Source organism: Lepidochelys kempii, chromosome 1 (genome assembly GCF_965140285.1).
Source record: "Lepidochelys kempii isolate rLepKem1 chromosome 1, rLepKem1.hap1, whole genome shotgun sequence".
In the NCBI taxonomy this organism is placed as follows: Eukaryota; Metazoa; Chordata; order Testudines; family Cheloniidae; genus Lepidochelys; species Lepidochelys kempii.
In genome coordinates, this window is record NC_136380.1 from 265,848,618 (window position 1) to 265,874,449 (window position 25,832).

Consider the following 25,832-nt stretch of genomic DNA (forward strand, 5'->3'; position numbering starts at 1 on the left):
GGGCGTGCAGGGAGCGGGGGCGCTGAGCTGGGCACAGGGCGCGCAGAGGCGGCACAGGGCGTGCAGGGAGCGGGGGCGCTGAGCTGGGCACAGGGCGCGCAGAGGCGGCACAGGGCGTGCAGGGAGCGGGGGCGCTGAGCTGGGCACAGGGCGCGCAGAGGCGGCACAGGGCGTGCAGGGAGCGGGGGCGCTGAGCTGGCCACAGAGCGCGCAGAGGCGGCACAGGGCGTGCAGGGAGCGGGGGCGCTGAGCTGGGCACAGGGCGCGCAGAGCCGGCACAGGGCGCGCAGGGAGAGGGGGCGCTGAGCTGGGCACAAGGCGCGCAGGGAGCGGGGGCGCTGAGCTGGGCACAGGGCGCGCAGGGAGAGGGGGCGCTGAGCTGGGCACAGGGCGCGCAGGGAGAGGGGGCGCTGAGCTGGGCACAGGGCGCGCAGGGAACGGGACGCGCAGCGCCGGGCACAGGGCGCGCAAATCGAGGATCGCTGGCTGCCACCCATAGCCCCGTGTAGCGAGCCCCGGAGGCGCCTCCTCCCCCGCCTCCAGAGTTAAACACAACCCCTCCGCTGCGAGCGCCTGCGGCCATGGGCATCGGGCACTTCACCGTGTGGGACTATGTGGTGTTCGGGGCCATGCTGCTGGTCTCCGCGGTCATCGGCGTGTACTACGCCTTCGCGGGCGGCGGCCAGCAGACCTCCAAGGACTTCCTGATGGGCGGCCGCAGCATGAACGCCCTGCCCGTGGCGCTGTCCCTCACCGCCAGCTTCATGTCGGCGGTCACCGTGCTGGGCACCCCGGCGGAGATCTACCGCTTCGGGGCCATATTCTGCATCTTCGCCATCACCTACTTCCTGGTGGTGCTCATCAGCGCCGAGGTCTTCCTGCCCGTCTTCTACAGGCTGGGGATCACCAGCACCTACGAGGTAAGCGGGGCTGCCGCTCTCTCCCCGCTAGGGAGCACTAGCCCCATTCAGCACCCTCGCTATACCCTCCACACCGATCCGCTATGCCTGTGTCTCTCAGGAGCGTCCCCCACGTGGCCTTGCCCCTGTAGTAGCCCGCCCCTTCCAATTGATATTTCCCCCTTGCAGAGGCCATGGCAGGTCTCCCGGTGACCCCTAAGATCTCCTGTCTCAATGGACTCACTCCATATGAGTTTGCTCCTGGAGAGTGGTTTCAGAGGGGTAGCCCTATTAGTCTGTATCTGCAAAAATAAAAAGGAGTACTTGTGGCACCTTAGAGCCTAACAAATTTATTTGGGCATAAGCTTTCGTGGGCTAAAATCCACTCCATGCATCTGATGAAGTGGGTTTTAGCCCACGAAAGCTTATGCCCAAATAAATTTGTTAGTCTCTAAGCTGCCACAAGTACTCCTAGTTGTTTTTTCTCCTGGAGAATGTTAGCCCTCTAGATTTTCAATCCAAGCTGTGGATTTAATTTTGCACAGATTGGTTCGTGACTTGGAATAACACAAAGAAAAGCCCTCTAAAATAGAAGCCGAAACTCCCAATCCTGGGTGCCTGCCTCAATTTAAGTTCCTAAATCTAGGTTGAGGCATAAAGGGCCAATCCAGCAGATCATTTAGACACCCATATGATCAGTCAAGCATATGAACAGTCTTATTGATTTCACTGGGACTTCCTCTTGTGTTTACAGATAAATAGGTCTCTGGATCAGGGCCCTAAATAGCAGCGGCTGGATTTTCCTTAGTACTTATACAATGAGATCTGCAAGTGCTCAGCATATGTGCAAGTCAGGCCACTTCTTTACCTGGGTGCCAAAATATGGCTTTAGAAAATTAGGACTTGATTTTCCACTGCACCCCAGCCCAGTGTGGTAAAAGCTACACACAGGGCAATTTTAACTTAGGCCTCTGGCATAAAGTCCCTGAGGGATCTAGCATCCATTGGGAAGTGGGAGCCTTGTTGACATCGCCCCTTCACTCTTCCTGCATCTTGCCTATTCTTACACCAAGCAGTGAAGTTTCTGCACAGGAGGTGGAAGAACAGCTCTATTAGATTCTCCCCAACATAGGGGGAATTCTCCAGTACAAATCTCTAGTTGCCTCAAGTTGACTTTGCACCACATACATTTTGGGCTCTTAATTATGACTAGACACTAACTCCTGAAAAAGACGGGTAAAAAATGCAGTATTATTATAGTGCAGCCATTAAGTTCATTCCCCTCACTGTTAGTATGAGCGGACTACCATAGTTCAAACACTTCTTTTTGTTCACCGAAGTGTTAAACTGTGCCTTTCTGTATGCATCCATTCAAAATTCAGTGATGTTTAAACAATTGCAAAGACTCAAAGATGAATGCCAGCTCTTTGAAATGAGATATTTGTATCTGCATTGATTGGCCCATAAAGGAGATCTCCTTTACCCAACTGTACATGGATGTTTCTGTTAAGACAAGGGAATGAAATTTCAGGGTAAATGAAGCCAAGATTGAAGCCAAGATTGACTGTCAGCTGAGGATCTTGAGTCTTAGCCTACACTGTAGGCAGAAGGTTGTGGTTCATGCTTAGGGCCCTATTGTCGTCAGATGTCACCGTTGTGGTGCTCTGCTCTGTTCAATGTTGATAACAGTCGGCTGCGTGCGTGTGTTCGGTCTGTGTGCTGGCCCCGCTCTGTGCAGATAGCTGACACGGCAGCAGGGCCAGCCCACAACATTTTGGCACCTGAGGCGGGGAGCTCAAATGACGTCTCCATGTCCCCTCGCTTGAGCCAAAACTTTGAAAGGTCTCAATATGCCTTCTTCCCGTTCTACTCCTCTCATGGAACTGCTCTGCTACCTACCCCAATAAAGGAGAACTAACAACTTAAAATGTCTTGTTCAAAAATTTTAAGTAACACTTAACTTTCAAACGCCTGAACAGCAAATGCAACCTTTCTTGTCTGGCATTTTTATCTGTTTGAATAATCAAAGTGGTGCTTTCCGTGCCTTCTTGGTTGCAAAGATATGAACTGCTTCCTGCTGAAGGTCCACAGTCTGGGCCAGCTCATGCTCTATTGAGATAGCTGCAAGGCCGACCAGCCTCTCCTGTGTCATTGTGGAGTGTAGATATTTTTTATTAACTTCAGCTTGGAGAAGCTGCGTTCTCCACTGGTAACAGTTACAGGAAGTGTTAGAAGTATGTGCAGAGCAACTGGTCATTTTATTTCTGCACATATATTCCAGAACAGCCTTTGGAGTTGATCCTGCTGAAATGTATCTTGAAAGGGCTTTCAGTTCATCACCTAAAGCCCTCGCATCAATATCGCGCATGTCATCATGTGTCAACACTGTCTCTAGTGCCCTGCATTGCTGGTGTAGGTCTTCTTCAGGTATAGGGAGGAGTTTTGGAATATTATACAACATCCCAAATATACTGCTGTGTTCCTTGAGCTGCATGAAACATTCTTCAACTAACTCTATTTCACAATCTAACACCTGGTTAAAGAATTCAACTTTGAATTGTTGTTTGGGGACTCTTATGGGATTATCCCGTGCCTTGTAATCAAAATGTCTTCTTCTTTGGTGACTCTTGTATTCTTGAATGGGTGGGAAAATAGCTTCAGTGTGAAGTTCCTCTGACAACTTCTGTGCACTCTTCAGAACGTTTTGAAATCCCTCATCTGGCCAGTAAGACTGTAGGTATGACTTTGCTTTCTCCAGTTGTTCCATTGCTCCAGATATATCAGGGTCAACACCATGGAGTCTCTTGCTTACAACATTTATTTCAAACAGTAAGTCATGCCACATCACTAAGCCACACAGAAATTTGAAGTTATGTATGTTTCTGGTGATTCCATTTCCCTCTGCCACTGTTCTCCCACAAACAGTTCCTGTCCTAGCATTATCCTCCATAATGGCAACTATGGCATCATCTGTCTTCCCAATTTGGTGTTTGATAGGCTTTATCGCCTCCACTCGACTTTCCCATCACGTGCCACTCAGTGGTTTCAGCATCAGAGAGGATGTTCCCAGATGTTGCTTCAAAATTTGCCATCAATAAGTTGATGCCAAGAGAAAAATACATAGATGCTTTGAATTACATTAAAAAATTCAGCAGCCTCACTAGAAGCTGATGCTGCATCACTGACCACTAAGTTCAATGAATGAGAACTGCATAGGACAAAAAAAGCTCGAGGGTTTAACTCTCGGATCTGTGTCTGCACTCCTCTGTTCTTTCCTCTCATGTTGGCACCATTATCATAGCTCTGACCTCTCATGTCAGCTATCATATCACAATTCCCATATCTTCCAGTTTTTTAGGAAGCACATTTGTCATACCAAATCCTGTAGTATCATCAATGTCAATAAATTCTAGAAAATGCTCTCTGACAGTCACCATTGCAGGGACATTTTCACTAGGTTCTGTTGTTGTTGTTACAAAACGCACCATTAAAGTCATTTGTTCCGTATGGCTGATATCAGGTGTGCAATCCAGAATAACAGAGTAATATCTTGCTGACTTCAGATCTACCACATTCTTCTGTTTGACTTTTGTTGCCAGTAACTGTATGATCTCATTTTGAATTGTTTCCAAGGTAGTGGTGTGTGTACATTTCTTGGGTGGTGACTCTTCTTAGATGCTCCTGGAGTACAGCATCAAACTTAGCCATCAGCTCCACAATTTGAAGGAAGTTTCCATTGTTTGGCACATACAGCTGGTCTGAAGTGCCAGGCAGTGCTAGGTTTTGGGTAGCAAGCATTCTCACAATGGCAATGAGCCTTTTCAGAACATGTTGCTGGTAAAGAGACTCTGATGCAATCTTCTCTTGATGCTGATCATCTATGGTGGCCTTTAACCTTAGTCTCCTCTCAAGCTCTTTCCATCTGTGGAATGTTCTCTGGTGATTTGCTGCCTTCTCATGGCATGCCAGATTTCTAGCCAGATTTTTCCAGTCCTTTGTTCCTGTGGAACCCAATGTGGCTGGAACATTAGACTGGAAGAGTTTGCAACAAAAACAGTATGCAGCATTTTGAGTTTTTGAGTAGATAAGCCATGGCCTCTCCACTTTGTCACCATTGGGGATTTCACGCCAGTAATGTGTTGGATGGAAACTTCTATTTTCATTGTCTTTGGGGAACATGAAGTTTTTCACTTGCTGTGGTCCATGCAGTACAAGGAAGTCCCTCAGGCTACTGCTCAAGTGGGTCCACAGCCCTGGATCATCTAGACTTAAGGAACTAAACTTAGCAGCAGCTGTTTCTTGTGCCTCCACCACACTCTCCTCCTCTCTCTCCCTGCAGCTCCTGCTGCTTTTTGTTATTCCCTCTTACCTTTTCTCCTGCCTGCCTGTTATGTCTCTTGTGCCCTCCTTCCTCCAGCACAGCGCTCCACCATCTCTGTGCATCTAGAGCAGAGAGAATACATATGCACCAGCAGCAGACACAATTTTCTACACTCTGGGTCCTAGTGGCGCCCCCCCCCCCACAGTCTGGCACCTGAGGCGGCTGCCTCAGTTCGCCTCATAGTAAGGCCAGCCCTCCACAGTAGACCCGAAGAGAACCCCCACTGACCACAAATTCCGAGAAGGTATTCAGGCAGGTTTATTGTCAAACGAAGCACAGTAATAGTTTTCCGCAGACTGTACAGGACATACTACGAATATGTGCCCCCTGACAATGGCCATAGCTCAGTCAGTGGCGGGACTCTCCACTGCCCCTTAGGCTGGACCAAGACAACTCCTTAGGTGTGAATTCTTATACACAGGTACAATCAAGTTACACATCACTCCTGATGTATTGAGGTACAACCCCTCTACCTAGTAAGGTGTTGCCTATCATCTTGTGCATGTTGGTTTGAACAAAACAACTCTATCCATCATGTTATCCTTTAGGACCCTGTCTTCCTTGTTATCTCTGTGGAATGTGCTAGTCCTGGTCTGTTCTGGTACCATCCTGGCCCATGTTTATATTACTAGTGCTTAGTGTTCAGGTATGTGTATAATTGCAGCATCAGCCTTCTTCTTGCCAGCTTCCATGAGCAGGGCCTGCCTCTGGCTCACAGCTTAATTTTGCTTTATGTTAGCAAAGTCTTGACCATTACTTTAGTTCAGGCCTTAGGTCTCATACTGGGCCTCTAATACAAGGGTTTACGTTTCAGGGCCTTATCCTACCACACCTACCAAATTCACGGCCATGAAAAATGCTTCACGGACCATGAAATCCGGTCTCCCCCCATGAAATCTGGTCTTTTGTGTGCTTTTACCCTATACTATACCAATTTCATGGGGGAACCAGAGTTTCTCAGACTGGGGGTCCTGACCCAAAAGGGAGTTGCAGGGGGGTCACAAGGTTATTTTAGGGGGGATCGTGGTATTGCCACCCTTACTTCTGTGCTGCCTTCAGAGCTGGGCGGCTGGAGAGCGGTGGCTGTTGGACGGGCCCCCAGTTCTGAAGGCGGCGCCCCGCCAGCAGCTGCGCAAAAGTAAGGGTGACAATGCCATACCATGCCACCTTACTTCTGCACTGCTGCCTTCCAAGCTGGGTGGCCTGAGAATGGCGGCTGCTGACTGAGGGCCCAGCTCTGCAGGTAGCAGCACAGAAGTAAGGGTGGCAATACCGTACCATGCTCCTGGCCAGCAGCCGCTGCTCTCTGGCCACCCCATTCTGAAGGTGGCGTCACCGCCAGCAGCAGCGCAGAAGTAAGGGTAGCAATACCACAACCCTCCCTACAATAACCATGTGACCCACCCCCACTTCTTTTTAGGTTAGGACCCCTACAATTTCTTCACTGTGAAATTTCATATTTAAATAGCTGAAATCATGAAATTTACTCTTTTTAAAATCCTATGACCATGAAATTGACCAAAATGGACTGTGAATTTGGTAGGGCCCTATTCATGCTGTATAAGATCTGGGTATTATTATTAGTAGTAATTTATTATTATACACCATGCCAGAAGTTGGGTTTATATATAATGCTAACAGACAGTGAATGCCTCGGGCAAGTGCTGCTGGTCCTGGTACAGTAGCAGGAGATCCAGATTTAGATGACCCAGTTAAACTGAAAGACTTCTGCCCCTCTCAGACAGCTGTTCGGCTGCAAATGAAAATCTTGGCAGTTTTCAAAGAGGGTAGGATAACTCTTTCTTCCACCTCACAATAAAAAAAAGTTATATTCCCTCACAACTAGTTAGGATTGTAGCTAAACACGTAACAACAGCTGGATTTTGTCCAGTCACAATGCACAACTATTGTCTGAAAAGTTCTGTAAGATATCTGTGCTAGAAAGCACTACGTATGTATGTATATATGACCAAACTCTGTTCTTTGTGCTCCAGCTTGTACTAACTAGGTAAATATTTAGCTTCTCTCAGGTTTAACTAAATGACAGTGATGTCTGCAGAAAACAAGATCAGGTTGATCATGAGAGCTGCCATCCATCCATGTAAATATAAAAACGGTTACTTCCGCTGAACAGTAGTATCTTTTCTTACAGGAGGTGTCTTAATACCATTTCTATAAATGTAAATTTTTGACATTAAAGTTGTTTATTCACCTCTTTTGCAGTATTTGGAGCTTCGATTTAATAAATATCTGCGTCTCTGTGGGACAATCCTCTTCATTATACAAACGGCAAGTAAACCTCAAACAGGTTCTTTGATCTTTAATAGCCTTGAGCATTATTTTAGTGTGGTGTAACTGGTAGTCACGTGTAAGTGGTTGCTAAGTTTATTGTGAAATATTAGATATTGACATGAAAGAAAGAGACAAGGAAGTTCTTCATACTACCTAGTAATGAAGAGCATGCACTCTCCAGCACTGCTCTTTGTTCCCTGCCCAGAGGATCCTTGAGTAACCCGAGTATCTAGGGAACGTTGAACTAAACACACGTTGCAATGCTAGCTGGTTGCTTGCTACTTGGCACTGGTACTTGTCCCTCCCTGTAAAGCAAGGACAAACCCATCAGAGATATAGAAAGCATGAGAAGAATAGTGGAACACCACTATATTTGAATACCGATGTCATCTCACGCTAAAATAATATTCACTAAGAAACTGAAGGCTAAAAGTGGGCCAAGCTATTCATAAACCACAGCGAAAAATACTTCAATACATATTAGAAATATGTCCAAGAAAATATGTATTTCTCTGTGCTAAAGCTTATATCTGAAACTGTCTGGATCATTAAAAGGAAGATTTTTTAAAAATAGTATTTTACTGTTCTGCTGGTATAATTTTATTGGTCCTCTAGCCATCGGTGTGTCATTTTTTTCTAAATAAAATGAAGAAGTTGAAAGATTAGATCTCGATTCTTCTTTTAATTTAGACAAAATCTGATCATGATTGTGGCAAGAACACGTTTTGTCTGGGATGCCAGAAAGCAGATGGGAAAACATTCACTGCATATTAGAAAGCGATTTTTCGATGCTGACTCACTCAAAAAGTTTGCTGTCCCATGCCATGCTGACAGTCAGCCAGGTACTCTATGGGTATGTCTACACTACGAAATTAGGTCGAATTTATAGAAGTCGTTTTTTTAGAAATCGGTTTTATGTATTCGACTATGTGTGTCCCCACAGAAAATGCTCTAAGTGCATTAAGTGCATTAACTCGGCGGAGTGCTTCCACAGTACCGAGGCTAGAGTCGACTTCTGGAGCGTTGCACTGAGGGTAGCTATCCCACCGTTCCTGCAGTCTCTGCTGCCCATTGGAATTCTGGGTTGAGATCCCAATGCCTGATGGGGCTAAAACATTGTCGCGGGTGGTTCTGAGTACATATCGTCAGGCCCCCATTCCCTCTCTCCCTCCATGAAAGCAAGGGCAGACAATCGTTTCGCGCCTTTTTTCCTGAGTTACCTGTGCAGACGCCATACCACGGCAAGCATGGAGCCAGCTCCGCTCACTATCACCGTATGTCTCCTGGGTGCTGGCAGACGCGGTACTGCATTGCTACATAGTAGCAGCAACCCATTGCCTTGTGGCAGCAGACGGTGCAATAGGACTGGTAGCCGTCATCATCATGTCCGAGGTGCTCCTGGCCCCATCGTCCAGGAGCGCCTGGGCAGACATGGGTGCAGGGACTAAATTTGGAGTGACTTGATCAAGTCATTCTCTTTAGTCCTGCAGTCAGTCCTATTGAACCATCTTATGGTAAGCAGGCAGACGATACGTATTGCTGGCAGTCGTATTGCATCATCTTCTGCCGGGCAGCCATGAGATGTGGATGGCATGCAGTCCTCTGCACCATCTGCTGCCAGCCAAAGATGTAAAAGATAGATGGAGTGGATCAGAACAAGAAATAGACCAGATTTGTTTTGTACTCATTTGCATCCCCTCCTCCCCCGTCTAGGGGACTCATTCCTCTAGGTCACACTGCAGTCACTCACAGAGAAGGTGCAGCGAGGTAAATCTAGCCATGTATCAATCAGAGGCCAGGCTAACCTCCTTGTTCCAATAAGAACAATAACTTAGGTGCACCATTTCTTATTGGAACCCTCCGTGAAGTCCTGCCTGAAATACTCCTTGATGTAAAGCCACCCCCTTTGTTGATTTTAGCTCCCTGAAGCCAACCCTGTAAGCCGTGTCGTCAGTCGCCCCTCCCTCCATCAGAGCAACGGCAGACAATCGTTCCGCGCCTTTTTTCTGTGCAGACGCCATACCAAGGCAAGCATGGAGGCCGCTCAGCTCACTTTGGCAATTAGGAGCACATTAAACACCACACGCATTATCCAGCAGTATATGCAGCACCAGAACCTGGCAAAGCGATACCGGGCAAGGAGGCGACGTCAGCGCTGTTGCGTGAGTGATCAGGACATGGACAGAGATTTCTCTGAAAGCATGGGCCCTGCCAATGCATGCATCATGGTGCTAATGGGGCAGGTTCATGCTGTGGAATGCCGATTCAGGGCTCGGGGAACAAGCACACACTGGTGGGACCGCATAGTGTTGCAGGTCTGGGATGATTTCCAGTGGCTGCGAAACTTTCGCATGCGTAAGGGCACTTTCATGGAACTTTGTGACTTGCTTTCCCCTGCCCTGAAGCACATGAATACCAAGATGAGAGCAGCCCTCACAGTCGAGAAGTGAGTGGCGATAGCCCTGTGGAACCTTGCAACGCCAGACAGCTACCGGTCAGTTGGGAATCAATTTGGAGTGGGCAAATCTACTGTGGGGGCTGCTGTGATGCAAGTAGCCCACGCAATCAAAGATCTGCTGATATCAAGGGTAGTGACCCTGGGACATGTGCAGGTCATAGTGGATGGCTTTGCTGCAATTGGATTCCCTAACTGTGGTGGGGCCATAGACGGAACCCATATCCCTATCTTGGCACCGGAGCACCAAGCCGCCGAGTACATAAACCGCAAGGGGTACTTTTCAATAGTGCTGCAAGCTCTGGTGGATCACAAGGGACGTTTCACCAACATCAACGTGGGATGGCCGGGAAAGGTACATGACGCTCGCATCTTCAGGAACTCTGGTCTGTTTCAAAAGCTGCAGAAAGGGACTTTATTCCCAGACCAGAAAATAACTGTTGGGGATGTTGAAATGCCTATAGTTATCCTTGGGGACCCAGCCTACCCCTTAATGCCATGGCTCATGAAGCCGTATACAGGCAGCCTGGACAGTAGTCAGGAGCTGTTCAACTACAGGCTGAGCAAGTGCAGAATGGTGGTAGAATGTGCATTTGGACGTTTAAAGGCGCGCTGGCGCAGTTTACTGATTCGCTTAGACCTCAGCAAAACCAATATTCCCACTGTTATTACTGCTTGCTGTGTGCTCCACAATATCTGTGAGAGTAAGGGGGAGACGTTTATGGCGGGGTGGGAGGTGAGGCAAATGGCCTGGCTGCTGGTTACGCGCAGCCAGACACCAGGGCGGTTAGAAGAGCACAGGAGGGCGCGGTACGCATCAGAGAAGCTTTGAAAACCAGTTTCATGACTGGCCAGGCTATGGTGTGAAAGTTCTCTTTGTTTCTCCTTGATGAAACCCCCGCCCCTTGGTTCACTCTACTTCCCTGTAAGCTAACCACACTCCCCTCCTCCCTTCGATCACCGCTTGCAGAGGCAATAAAGTCATTGTTGCTTCACATTCATGCATTCTTTATTCATTCATCACACAAATAGGGGGATGACTACCAAGGTAGTCCAGGAGGGGTGGTGGAGGAGGGAAGGAAAATGCCACACAGCACTTTAAAAGTTTACAACTTTAAAATTTATTGAATGCCAGCCTTCTTTGTTTTGAGCAATCCTCTGTGGCGGAGTGGCTGGTTGGCCGGAGGCCCCCCCACTGCATTCTTGGGCGTCTGGGTGTGGAGGCTATGGAACTTGGGGAGGAGGGTGGTTGGTTACACAGGGGCTGTAGTGGCAGTCTGTGCTCCAGCTGCCTTTGCTGCAGCTCAGTCATATATTGAAGCATACTGGTTTGGTCCTCCAGCAGCCTCAGCATTGAATCCTGCCTCCTCTCATCATGCTGCTGCCACATTTGAGCTTCAGCCCTGTCTTCAGCCTGCCACTTACTCTCTTCAGCCCACCACCTCTCCTCCCGGTCATTTTGTGCTTTCCTGCACTCTGACATTATTTGCCTCCACGCATTCGTCTGTGCTCTGTCAGTGTGGGAGGACAGCATGAGCTCAGAGAACATTTCGTCACGAGTGCGTTTTTTTTTCTTTCTAAGTTTCACTCGCCTCTGGGAAGGAGAAGATCCTGTGATCATTGAAACACATGCAGCTGGTGGAGAAAAAAAAAGGGACAGCGGTATTTAAAAGGACACATTTTATAAAACAGTGGCTACACTCTTTCAGGGTAAACCTTGCTGTTAACATTACATACACAGCACATGTGCTTTCGTTACAAGGTCGCATTTTGCCTCCTCCCACCACGTGGCTACCCCCTCAACCCTCCCCCCTCCCCGTGGCTAACAGCGGGGAACATTTCTGTTCAGCTACAGGCAAACAGCCCAGCAGGAATGGGCTCCTCTGAGTGTCCCCTGAAGAAAAGCACCCTATTTCAACCAGGTGACCATGAATGATATCTCACTCTCCTGAGGATAACACAGAGAGATAAAGAACAGATGTTGTTTGAACGCCAGCAAACATACACTGCAATGCTTTGTTGTACAATGATTCCCAAGTATGTGTTATTGGCCTGGAGTGGTAAAGTGTCCTACCATGAAGGACGCAATAAGGCTGCCCTCCCCAGAAACCTTTTGCAAAGGCTTTGGGAGTACATCCAGGAGAGCCGCGAATGCCAGGGCAAATTAATCCTTTCACATGCTTGCTTTTAAACCATGTATAGTATTTTAAAAGGTACACTCACCAGAGGTCCCTTCTTCGCCTGCTGGGTCCAGGAGGCAGCCTTGGGTGGGTTCGGGGGATACTGGCTCCAGGTCCAGGGTGAGAAACAGTTCCTGGCTGTCGGGAAAACCAGTTTCTCCGCTTGCTTGCTGTGAGCTATCTACAACCTCATCATCATCATCTTCCTCGTCCCCAAAACCTGCTTCTGTGTTGCCTCCATCTCCATTGAAGGAGTCAAACAACACGGCTGGGGTAGTGGTGGCTGAACCCCCTAAAATGGCATGCAGCTCATCATAGAAGCGGAATGTTTGGGGCTCTGACCCGGAGCGGCCATTCGCCTCTCTGGTTTTCTGGTAGGCTTGCCTCAGCTCCTTAAGTTTCACGCGGCACTGATTCGGGTCCCTGTTATGGCCTCTGTCCTTCATGCCCTGGGAGATTTTGACAAAGGTTTTGGCATTTCGAAAACTGGAACGGAGTTCTGATAGCACGGATTCCTCTCTCCATACAGCGATCAGATCCCGTACCTCCCGTTCAGTCCATGCTGGAGCTCTTTTGCGATTCTCGGACTCCATCATGGTCACCTCTGCTGATGAGCTCTGCATGGTCACCTGCAGCTTGCCATGCTGGCCAAACAGGAAATGAGATTCAAAAGTTCGCAGTTCTTTTCCTGTCTACCTGGACAGTGCATCTGAGTTGAGAGTGCTGTCCAGAGCGGTCACAATGGAGCACTCTGGGATAGCTCCCGGAGGCCAATACCGTCGAATTGTGTCCACAGTACCCCAAATTCGACCCGGCAAGGCCGATTTAAGTGCTAATCCACTTGTCAGGGGTGGAGTAAGGAAATCGATTTTAAGAGCCCTTTAAGTCGAAATAAAGGGCTTCATCGTGTGGAGGGGGGCAGGTTTACATCGATTTAACACTGCTAAATTTGACCTAAAATCCTAGTGTAGACCAGGGCTATAATTTGTGAAGGCTACAAGTTAGGTGTAGCTTGTTCAGAAAACAGGTATAAGTGACAAAACAGTGCAGCTTGCACTGATATGGCTTTCATTGTCGAGGTAGATCCTGAGCTGTGGGGGGGATACACTCAACACACCTCAGGAGGAGCGTGGAGGGGAAAGGTGGCTTTATGCCACCTTTGCGTTTCCCCAATCTGGGAGTGAGTCTGGCCCTTAACATAATTTAGAGCAGCCTATATGTTAAACATAGATGCCCAAAGTTTCACGGGGCCATTCTGGCACCTGAAGATTGCCAGAGTGTAGGGATACCCTGACCAGTCCCCCTTTCACCAGGGGAAGGGGGCATTGGTGGAGGTGACAGTGGAAAGGGGATGGCATAGGAGTTGCTATGGCAGCCCTATGGTCACCAGAGGATTCCTCAACATAGGGGGAATCCTCTGCCACCCTGTCTTAGCTGAGTTTATGGCTTCTTTGTGCTACAGAACAGTGTGGAGCAGCCTTAACTGGGCCAAAGATCTGGCCCAAAGTACGCAAAACAGTTGTAAGTGGCACCAGTTTGGAATTCTGTGGGGAAATTCAGCTGATGGTTTAACAAGGTGTTGTCCTCACCGAGGTCAATACGAATATTATCGGTGTAAACCATTGAAGGCTGGATATATGATGGTACAAGTTAAAGGAGCCGGGGAGTGACTTTATTTTCCTCTCTTGTTAGTTGCTTGTTGTGTTACATGCCAAGAGGACTGTAGAAGGGAATGTATGTTATACATGTAAGTTTGCACACTTGCTGAATTCCAAGTAACTGCAGGTTATGATACTTTACCACTTACACATGAGCCGGAGTCTGATCTCACACCAGTGTAAATCAGGAGGAACTGTGCTGAAGTCAGTGGATTTAAATCCCATAAAGTAGGTATAAGTGAATGCAGAATCAACTCCTCAATGTATAACTTACCCCCACTACTGATGTTGTTGTTGAATTTGGTCCGGAGACTTCCATGGAAATTGCACCTGTTTATTCGAAGCTACATCTCTGTGTTTGGCCTTGTGGAATTACACCAAGATGAAAGCTGAAGGTTTTTTGTTGTTTTTTTTTAAACTTCCTTCCTCTGAAGCACCGCGGTGACTACTGCTGGTCATAATAATCATAAGGGAAAAGATTGGTCTGTCTTTAACTCTTTCCGGTGAGGGATGGAAAATCAGACCAGTTCACAACCCTGTATGTGCATGTCACCCTCCAATGTTGGCAGCCTATAAACCCTAATGACTACACCAGAATTACTATTTAATGGCATAGCTCTAGTCCTGGGTAATCGGAGTTATGTTTGCATATTGAGTGCCATTAACATTGCAAGAGATTTCTTGGCAAAGTATTTGCCAGCCCCAGCATTTTTTCCTCTTTCCACAGGTTTCTGCAGTATGGCATTTGTATGTGATTACTGCACTTTTTTAAACAATACGCTACTTTGTAGAAAAGCCAGGAAAAGTTGAAGAGGGCCTGGGTATTTAAGAGCCATTGTAGTGTTCATTTTAGGAACAGTGTACCATGAAGAATGCAATACTAGGTAGCCTCTGACTTTTCCCTTATAAATGATAGGAATTATTACTTAATACTGCACAGTACTGGTGATATAGACTCTATGTCTACCTATAGATACATTTACCTATGTATACTATAGGTAAATTAGTTTAAGTAGGTATAGAATAAGTTCCTTTTAATTTGATTTAGTATTTCTTTTATCCTCCTTAGATTTTATACACTGGAATTGTTATTTATGCTCCAGCTCTGGCACTGAACCAAGGTAAAAGGAAAATATGCTAATTATTTTACATTTTACAAGGTAGTTTGTTTTATTTAATTATTTTTTGTAATATGTAAGCGGGGGAATAGTCCCACTATTGTGGGGAACTTTCCTGGCTTCTGCACTACCCCGGTGAAGTGGGCTAGCGAAAGGATCTGAGTCCTCGCTCCCACTTCCTTTACCCAGTGGCCTCCCTGCCCTTGAGGACTCCCCTTCCACTCTCCTGTCTGGCAGAGTCCTTGTAACCCCAACAAGGCTGGACCCAGGATTCCTGGGGGAGCTCAACCCCCAATCCTGCTGTGGTCACCTAGGACAGGGGCTAGGGTGTCCCCACTCCGGGGTACTCTCTCTGCACTGGCCACTTCTCTGACCCACTGATTATTACATACAATTTGAAGCAAATGCAAGTTATTTAATCAACAATTAATTTTAAACGGAATAAGGAAAAATGGGAAAGGTTAAAGGGAACACATCACCCCGCTCTGTGGCAGGGAACATCACAAACAGTGTCTCTGGAATGTCCGGGCAGTTCACAGTCTGTCCTTGTAAGTCCCAGGCCTCCTTCTCAGGCCCTGGCTGTGCTGCAGGGATGCTGTGGGTTGGACGCTCGCTCCGGTGGTGGCCACACGTTCTCAGATTCTAGGTGGCAGGGCCCTTCTTCCCAGCATTGCCCCCGCACTGTCGGGGTTACCAATCCCCCTCCGAGTCTGGCCTGCAATGCTTCCTGGCTGAGGCATCTCCCTGTGCTGGGCCCACTGCCCAGGGTCCCCCCTCGCTCTCCCTAGCTGCTCACGACACCCAGCTCCGGACTGCTGCAGCCCCAGCTCCAACTCCACTCTGTCTTAGCTCCAGCTCCACTCTGCCTCAGCACGGCTGCTGCTCTGCCTCCAGCTCCCTGGGCTGCTTTTCTGGCCCTCTGGCTCTGGTTGCAGCAGCTCTGCTCCCAGGGCAAGTCTGCTCCCTCTGGGCTGTGCCTCTGGCTTTGGGGCTGCAGCTCTGCTCCCAGGACAGGGTCTGCTCTCTCTGGGCTGCTGTTCTGGTCCCTCTGGATCTGGCATAACTCTGCTCCCCAGCTTAGCTTGGGCCCCTGCTTTCTCCTTAGCTCGGCCCCACTCTGTCTGACCCAGGCAATTCCAGCTCACACCAAGGACGGGACCTCCCTGGCCTCCTGAATCCCTGATTAGCCTGCCCACCCTGTCATTCAGGCTAACCTGGAGCATTGGCCTCTCCCCGTTGTTCCTGGGGGCTGTCAGTCTCGGGTCCTGATTCCCCATCGACCCTTCCCCTTTGAGTACTGGGAGCTAGCACCTAAAACACCCCCACTGAATGTTAGTAAGGGGGCAACAGTCCCCTTACAAATACATAAAACTATTAGGTTTTTAAGACAGACATCAACATAAGTAACTATGGGCCCAATTAAGAAGTCTTCCTAAGCTCCTGTTGACTTTTTGCCTAAATGAAGACTTGAGCATTGGTCCAGTAGTTGTGACAGATTTTATAAGAGATTGAAGATTTGAGGACAAATTCAACTCTCAGTTACCCTGACTTGAATGGGACTCCCTTACTGTCTATCTGCACAAATCCCTTTGTGTTGAAGTCAATGAGATAACTCATGGGCTTAAAAGGTTAGGATATAGTTTTAGTTGTTAAAATTTTAATTAAAGGGAAATTAGCCCTTAGATCAGTGGTGGGCAACCTGTGGCCTGTGGGCCACATGTGGTCAGTCAGGGTAATCCGCTGGCGGGCCGCCAGACATTTTGTTTACATTTGCACAGCTGCCCACAGCTCCCAGTGGCCGCGGTCACTGTTCCCGGCCAATGGGAGCGACAGGAAATGGTGCGGGCCACAGGGAAGTGTTGGCTGCTGCTTCCTGCAACTTCAATTGGCCAGGAATGGCAAACCGTGGCCACTGGGCGCTGCGGACGGCTGTGCAAATGTAAACAAATTGTCTGGTGGCCCACCAGAGGATTACCACAGGTAATTAATTTATTTATTTAATGGGCCACAGGTTGCCCACATCTGCCTTAGATGCAAAAATATTTCTAATTGCTCAGCAGTTTGCAAAGTCTATCACAACTATTGTTATGAGTTGGTTATATTCTTAGTCTGTCAAAGTCCCTTGGTTTTAGTGCACAAATCATGTGAGTGCTATTGTTATTATTTTCTACTTTTCATTTTAAAATGGTTCTAATCTTTTTTTTCCAGGCAATCAGACCAACCTACAAATGTGGTCGAATGTTAAAGGATTTACTTTTTTTCAAAAACAGTCTTTGCAATTGTACATTTTCCCTCTTTTTCAGTCACAGGATTTGACTTGTGGGGTGCAGTGGTCACAACTGGAGTAGTCTGTACCTTCTATTGCACACTGGTATGTTGACAGTTCATTTTAAAGAACCTCCCCCTTCTTTTAACTGCTTAGTTAAAATATAGAACAACCTTCCACTGTAACATAGTGTACAATTATTGAGTTTAAACTTGAATAAAGACAGAGGGCCTGGTCATCCTCTCCCCTGCTCCAAACTGCATATGGAAAACACCTGTGCATCTGCCCACTCCCACATGGAAAGGGCTGTGGTCTTCTCTGTAGCACTGTTCTCTACTCTCCTGGGTAGAGACTGGCCAGGCTGGGAGCAGGAGTGGGTGGGGCTCAGAAAAACAGATCACCTCACCCTGCCCTTCCCATGGGATTTTCCGCAGGTCGGGTGAGCTGGCCCATAAATTTGAATTTGCAAAATTTATAATTGCATCTTAATTTCATGCTCCTACTATACATTGAATGTTCTGTTCCTTATGCAGGGTGGTCTAAAGGCAGTAGTCTGGACAGATGTTTTCCAGGTTGGAATCATGGTAGCTGGATTTTCATCTGTGATTATACGTGCTGTGGTGGTTCAAGAGGGAATCGGACGCATTCTAAATGATTCTTACCATGGGGGAAGATTAAACTTCTGGGAGTAAGTTTGTATATACTTAGGCTAAAACATGATCAGCTTAAACAATCTTAAAAGTGTTAAACTGTGTCCACACGGGTTTTCAATTGAATTAACTTCATTGGGGCAGAGGGAGAAGCACCATTTTTGTCCATATTCTGAGTCTGTTATTTTTTTCTCCCATTTAGCTTTAATCCCAACCCCTTGCAAAGACATACCTTCTGGACAATTCTCATAGGTGGGACCTTCACCTGGACTGGCATATACGGGGTCAACCAATCTCAAGTTCAGAGATACATTGCCTGCAAAACCAGGTTCCAAGCAAAATTGTAAGCCTGTGTGCGGTAAATGTAATTCTTCAGTGCCTGTCTTTAGCTACTATCTGTTCTTCATAAAGGGAGATTTTTAAATGAATGCTTTAAATTTATATACAACCTGTTCATGAAAGGTAGTAACGACCTGTACTTTCTGCTTTGTGAACAAGGACGAAAGCAAATTGGAAGAATAAATGCCAGGATTGATAAGTTATGGCAACATTCAGTTTTGTCCCAGACTGTTTTATGATGCTGGTGTGCATGTACACAAAAGCTGTATTAAGTTCATTTGCAACCTAGAGACCAAATTGTATAGGTGTTATTTGTGCAAAGCTTCTAATAACACCAGATCTTGGCTTGGTACTATATTAAACCTAAATCAGTGAATGGGAGTTGTACCAGAATAAATATTAAAGGATTCAGTCATAAAGCTACTGAAATTGATTGCCCAATGATAAAATTGCTGAAGAATCACGTTCTTTGTTTTCAGAACAGTTAGTGACCTGACATAAGAACATAAGAATGGCCATACTGGGTCAGACCAAGGGTCCATCCAGCCCAGTATCCTGTCTACTGACAGTGGCCAATGCCAGGTGCCCCAGAGGGAATGAACCTAACAGGTAATGATCAAGTGATCTCTCTCCTGAAGCTGTAAGCAGCTGGAGACTGGTGATCAGTAAGCTTTCTGTATAGATTTACTTATCTGAGAAATGTATGAAAAATAAAAATGCCTTCCCCACAATACAATGCCATAAGGTATAGGAAGGGACAGTATTTTGGAGGGTTGATATTTTTAAAATGTGGGCAAAATAATTAAAACAATTTTTTCCCCTCCAGGTGAAAGCTATGTTTTTAGAATTAAAATGTTGAAGGTTAAAGCAGTAAGAAAAACTAGTGTTGTAGGCAATCAGATTTGTAACAGGAATGAGTTGATGTGCATCATCATTGTATCTCCAATGCCTCTTCCTTGGTCATGCTGCTTTGTTCAGAAGATCAGCCTTTACACAGACAGAAGGCACATCTCACTTCAACAGTGGATTGCTCATGTATGGGAAAGAGCTTCATGTGTCATGCTTGTATGGCATGTCATTGATGTTGACTCTTCCAAGCATCCCTATCTGAAGCTATATTACTTGGTTGCACCCTGCCCACCCCCTGTGCAACGGGATCTTTTAAAGGCATCCTGGAAGCAGTTCAGTTGTGACCAGAGGAATCTGGCACCATTGGAGTCACGTGGCCAGAGCGGCTGTGAAGATACAGTGGTTCCATGTGGACGGCCTTAGCTTCCTAGGAATCTGTGCGTAAGCCCTGAAGCCTTTCCATTTTAATGGGAGAGCCCTGCTCTTATTGGGGAGCACTTCTGGAAATCTCTGCAAGGAAAACCTCATGGAGAACTCTTTATTTAGCCCCCTTCTGCCAGCTTTCCTACCGGCAAGGGTCATTGAGTTTACAGCTGCTGTGTAAGGGTCATTGAGTTTACAGCTATCTGTGCCTGAGAATATGATCATTTCCTGAGGCCTGGATAATTTTCAGCATAAACACTGCATCTCCGCAGAGGTGTAAAGACTGGCAATACAGCAGCTGCCTAGTTTCTTTTGCAAGAGCCTTAAAACCCTCACAACAAGATTCACTCTGGCCCTGCTCTTTGTGTGGTCATTTACACCAGTGCACAGTAGATGTGAAACGCTACCACATCAGAATGGTAGCAATTTACACTCACATTACACTGATGTAAAGGATTTACAAGGTGCAGTACAATGATGAACTGGGCTCACAGTGTGAATGATTTCACAAGTTCCATTCCATGCCTTCTGGTAACGCATGAAACCATGGGATGAGAAAAGTATCTCAGGATTCTTGGCTGTCTCAGATAGGATCTCACCCCACCCAAGATATGCACCTGTACTTTTGTGACTAGAAAGCACAACCAGCAACTCAGATTCTTGTATTTGAACAATGATGTATTCCCGTGAAAGAAGTACAGGTGTTTAAAGTGGAAGAATCATAAAATTCAGATAAATGCAGGTGTGATATTGACTCATCAGCCTACGGTTTATTACCTCTTATTTTTCCCCTTACCAATCCCTGGCTTCAACTCTTCAAAGGCACCACACGATGGTTTGAATGTTGAAATCTTAAATTCTTATTAAAAAGCAAGACTTGCATAGTCTTCCCAGACACAATGCCAGCTTTGAAGAAGAGTATTCCACCCAGTATTACTCATTCAGAATTAGTGGGAGCAACTCATTTCTTAAGTCATAGAGTGTCACTCTGAACTAGGATTAAAGTCAGGACAAGATCAAACAAACACTGATTGTCATTTGACATCCAGCCACCAACATAGTTTAAAAACAAGATTTGAAAATGCTGTGAGTAATCGGGGCATGGTCATACTTTTATGCCTTTAATCATTCAATTGATAGCAATTTTGTTTTATTTTTAACTATAGTGACCTAGGCTAAAACATGCTACTTAAAGCCTTGTCTACCTGTGAGAGTTGTACTAATTTAACAAAATTCTTCTGCATGTCCATCTTCAATCAGTCTAAGAGTACCTTTTCTCAGTTTAGCTTATATTGATAAGGAATCAGGTTATGGTAAATTGATATAAGACACACTCAACCCTATATGAGAGGGTCCATGATACAAGGTTGGAACATTTTAGCTAAATTAGTCTAGAAACAAATTTAGCTAAAGCTTTGCAATTTACATGCATAGACAAGGCCCAAGTGTGACCACTGGCAGTGAGGTCACCCAATCAGCTTTAACATGCCCAGGTTTTGTTATCAGACACTTGATTTAAGTCAGGTTGTCTCTTGTGCTGATGAGCTTTACGAAGTACACCAGGCTGCAGACTCAGTTATATTACACCAGTGCACCCAATAACATACATTTCCATCCCCATTAAGATCTTCAAGAGCAGAGCTACTCTCCTGCACACATCCCAATGAACCTTCTAAAGTAACCCGGGGCTGGTGCACTTTCGCAGTCACTGGAAGCACTGAATGGCCTCCTATGCACCCTCAATGCTGATACACTTGCTTAGGTACTGGAGGTACCAATGCAGCTCTGTTTGCTTGGCACAGCGGCAGGGCCTCAATGGCAATCAATGGACATCAGGCAACGAAATGGCTGCTGGTTAGAATACAATTAATCTTATAGAAGTACAGGGAAAGAACCACGTGGTTGAAGAACATACCGCATTGTGGGTTGCAGTAGGGCACCGAAGATGAGCCAGAGAGTAATTAACTTTATGAAACTAGGACCCATCTAGAGCTAGAAGTACCTAGACACCTCCAGTAATCTGCAGGAGCTCCATTTCTGTAGAGAAGGAAGCCAAAGTGGACAAGAAGACTGAAGCATTTTGAATAGCCAATATTGAATGAAGACCTAGGGTAGCAGAGGTTGTATTAATGTTTGAAGCTGGAGCCTTTTTGGGCTAGTGCTGTCAGGAGATGGAGTCAGTTTACTACATCAGTCTGCAAGACTACCTAGGCACTAAGAAGGAAAGCTCACAGACTGTGAGCAGTCCATTTCCTTCTAGAAGCAACAGCTTTGAGGGACTCCATGCCAAGTCAGCAGGAGAAGGGCATGCACCATGGCAGCCTTCCAAGGTGTGCTGGCTTTGTTAGGGGACATTTACAAAGTTCTTCCCCATTGCTTCCTCTTGGGGCCCTGGCACTGTTTAAGAACAGTAGAGCTGTATAGTGCAAGACACCAGAGGCACAGGAATGCCGATGCTAAATAAGGGGAGCCCATACATCTCACTAAGACTGGATCTAGGGCAATCACCCCTGAAACTCCCTCTGAGGTTTGAACACACTGGGGAATGGGTTGCTCCCTTCCTGTGGTCTGCAATGAAGAAATACAGTGAGACATGAAGAATAACCACAGAGGTCACATGATCTCATGTTTAGATTTCATTACAGGATGGACCTCTGCTATTGGCTATACAATACCAAAATTAGAATAGGGGGTTTATATTTAATAACTGTCAGCTTAGGTGATCATGTATTTGGAGCCATATTGTGAACCCATTGCTAGTGCCACTTATGCTCATAAGCAATCCCATGGACTTCCACGTCACTGCTTGTGTGAGTAACTGTTCAATGGGTTGGGAAGGGGCTCACAGTGTGGCTCCTAGTCTATGAGTTACTCTCTGGCTTGTCATGTTTTTCAACAGTTCTGTGTGTTGCTGGGAGTTAGTGGCTTTGCACTGCTTTAGTAGCCAGACAGACCACAGTCTGTAACTAGACTAAGAAGTGTTCAGTTAACAATGTTTCTCTTTTTTTTTGGCTGCCAATGAGGAAGTGAATACAGGTACAGTAGGACATCTGCATCTTTAGCAACATTACAGTACAGTGCTGTACACTGCTATGGCTAACTCTTTAACGTTATTGTTTCCTTTCATGTTTGTGCAGATCTCTCTATATCAACCTTTTGGGACTCTGGGCGATACTTGTCTGTGCTATGTTTTGTGGACTAGCAATGTACTCCATATACCACGATTGTGACCCATGGACAGCAAAGCGCGTGTCAGCACCAGACCAGGTTTAACACTAAACATCTCAGTGGTTTAATAGTTGGGGATGAATTAGGATTTCTGCCCTTAGGGGCTGTTCCCAAGGTATGAGGCTGAGCCCACACATCTCCAGTGTCGTGGATGCTCTCAGACTCATAGACATTAAGGTCAGAAGGGACCATTATGATCATCTAGTCTGACCTCCTGCACAATGCAGGCCATGGAATCTCACCCACCCACTCCTGCAATAAACCTCTCACATATGTCTGAGCTATTGAAGTCCTCAAATCATGGTTTAAAGACTTCAAGGTGCAGAGAATCCTCCAGCAAGTGACCCGTGCCCCATGCTACAGAGGAAGGCGAAAAACCCCCAGGGCCTCTGCCAATCTGCCCTGGAGGAAAATTCCTTCCCGACCCCAAATATGACGATCAGCTGAAACCCTGAGCATGTGGGCAAGATTCACCAGCCAGATACCCAGGAAAGAATTCTCTGTAGTAACTCAGATCCCACCCTATCTAACATCCCATCACAGGCCATTGGGCCTATTTACCATGAATAGTTAAAGATCAATTAATTGCTAAAATCATGTTATCCCATCATACCATCTCTTTCATAAACTTATCGAGTTTAATCTTGAAGCCAGATAGGTCTTTTGCCTCCACTGCTTCCCTTGCAAGGCTATTCCAGAACTTCACTCTTCTGGTGGTTAGAAACCTTCGTCTAATTTCAAGTCTAAACTTCCCAATGGCCAGTTTATATCCATTTGTTCTTGTGTCCACATTGGTACTGAGCTCTCAGGATCTGTCCCTTTGGAAAGATACATTAAGGAACATTTTGGGACACTTGAAACCCAGGAGTGTATTTTATTTGCAATAAGGGATGACAGGGCTAATAAAATAAAGAGCCAGAAATCCTCTTATTCCCTAGTGATACATAGGACAAGGAAGACCAAGTATGATAACCCTATGTAGGAAACTGGATCATTTTCTTTTTTGGGGGAGGGTGGAGGTTGCTCCCATGTGCTACAACCAAGAGACCCAAAATCTATGGTTCTCTCTTCCCCCTGAGATCCACATGGCTCAAAGGAGATGCTGAGAGACAAGGGTGGTCTCCATGGAGGCTCTATGCCACTGCCTTCTCTGCCCCCATCAATCACTGAGCCTGAACCCCTATTCAAAGGATGTGCCCCAGTCGCGTGGGGGAGAGGAAGCATCTCAGTTAGCATTCAATGAATCAGCATGACTCACTACAAAGAGGTGGGGAGGGAAGATTTTAAGGGAAGTGGCAGATCCTTCAGTCCCACCACCTCCAGGTCCTGGCCCCTGGCAGTGGGTCTCTTGGGGCTAGTTGAAGGGAGCAGTGAGGACAATAGTGCTATGAAGGCAGCTTTATCCTCTTGGCTTTGTCAGGTATTCATCACTTCCATCTGAATAAAGTGTAAAACAGAGGACATTTAAAATTAGAATAAAGGGCAGCATGAAGTTTGGATACATTATAAAAGCAATACCTTAAAAGCAAGAACACAGATTAGGTAAAATTATAATATTTCTCAATCTGTATTTTTTTCAGCTCATGCCATATCTGGTATTGGATATTCTACAAGATTTTCCAGGGGTACCAGGGCTTTTCGTGGCTAGCGCCTACAGTGGGACATTAAGGTAATATAATCATTCTGAACTCAATGACATACATTGGCCGTTTTTATGCATGCTCATTGGAGCATAAATTGCATTTACACGAGATCCTTTGCATTTAATTTCCCTGCATGCATATGTTGCCGTTCTTTAAACAGGGACAAATTAGAAGCTGTTTAATGGGTGCATCTTAAAAGCTTTTCAGGCTTCACCAGTGGAGCTTTAAATTTCCTGGCATTGAAGCAATTTGGTCTCCATTGTTAACAAATTCCACAAACAGGGATAGTCTGAGCCTTGGCGTTATAAACTCCATTGTCATGAGCAAAGTATGGCACTTACAAGCTCTGCCTCACTTTACTTCAAAGCTATTACTTCACTAGCTGCTCCTGTAAATTCCTGAAATCCTATAGGGAAACAGGGTAGCTGCAGCTTAAGGGAATTTTCTACTGCTAATTCTTCCTTTTCCAAAGCTTCAGAACTGTATTTTAAAGCCTTCTTCCTACGACTTAAGAAGCACATTCTGCTCATTAGGGGCTATTTACAAACTAGTGTTTGGAATTTAGAAATACAGCTGTTTTGAGTCTATCCTGTGAAAATGGTCAGAATATTTTGTTTCAAATGGTGGTGGTTAAAAAATGGATTTCCCACCTTCTGATAATTGAAAAACAACTGAAAAGATTTTTGCTTCAAGTTTCCAAAGTTGTATACTTTCTGGCAGCGACCAAGCACGGAAAATTTCAGTCCTTAATGTGAACATTTTGGATAATCTTGAGTGTGCAAAAATCAGGGATTAGAATGGAAATGGTTAACAACCTTATCTATAGCAGTCATACCCAGAGCAACTGTTATAATGCTGTGGTTGAATAATTTTTTGACTCTTAATATTTGTAGATATGTAAGTAAACATGATGATAAGGGCAATACATTTTCACACTTTGGGGTGCAAGCTGATTGCTTGTGAGAGTAATGTATAAAAATGTCTGATACTGCACAGACTGTGGATTTTAGGTGATTGGCATTTTGCCCTTCCTGAGAAGCACAGTGACTGGGCCACTACAAGAGGCCAGATACTGGACTAGATGGGGAAGAATAAAATAATACTTTCTCACCTTAATAAATTCATGTTTGTAAAGTGCTTTAAAATCCTTAAATGGAAGGGGTTGCAGAAGTGCAAATTATTATTGTAACTCTGGTGTTCTACTTGAATTCTGTTAATTAGTTAATCTTGTCAGACTTTGGCCACCGGTGGTGCCACCGGAATATTAAAGAGAAGGGAAATAGTAGGCATTGTGGCATGTTTCTCTGTAAGGAAAATGTGTCTGATACTATTCTATATGATCCAGGATGTTCAGAGTTATTCAGTAGTAGCTAGATCTGCTTTCAGGAGAGAGGGGCTGATGTTTCAAGTGTTTGGGACAAGTGGTTCCCTTGGAGTCTATCAGATGCTCA

The 25,832-nt window shown here is 46.0% G+C and overlaps 1 protein-coding gene across 1 annotated transcript in view; it reads left to right on the forward strand.

Annotated features, from left to right (window-relative positions):
• The first annotated feature begins 362 nt into the window (after positions 1 to 362).
• The window catches only part of SLC5A8 (solute carrier family 5 member 8), a 42,565-nt gene continuing 17,095 nt past the window's right edge, over positions 363 to 25,832 (forward strand). The window contains exons 1-8 of the mRNA XM_073327397.2: positions 363 to 920; positions 7,504 to 7,569; positions 14,935 to 14,986; positions 17,287 to 17,354; positions 17,783 to 17,937; positions 18,102 to 18,242; positions 22,648 to 22,777; positions 24,319 to 24,407. Coding sequence (XP_073183498.2) covers positions 582 to 920; positions 7,504 to 7,569; positions 14,935 to 14,986; positions 17,287 to 17,354; positions 17,783 to 17,937; positions 18,102 to 18,242; positions 22,648 to 22,777; positions 24,319 to 24,407 — 1,040 coding nt within the window. The 5' untranslated portion in view covers positions 363 to 581. The remainder of the gene's footprint in view (positions 921 to 7,503; positions 7,570 to 14,934; positions 14,987 to 17,286; positions 17,355 to 17,782; positions 17,938 to 18,101; positions 18,243 to 22,647; positions 22,778 to 24,318; positions 24,408 to 25,832) is intronic.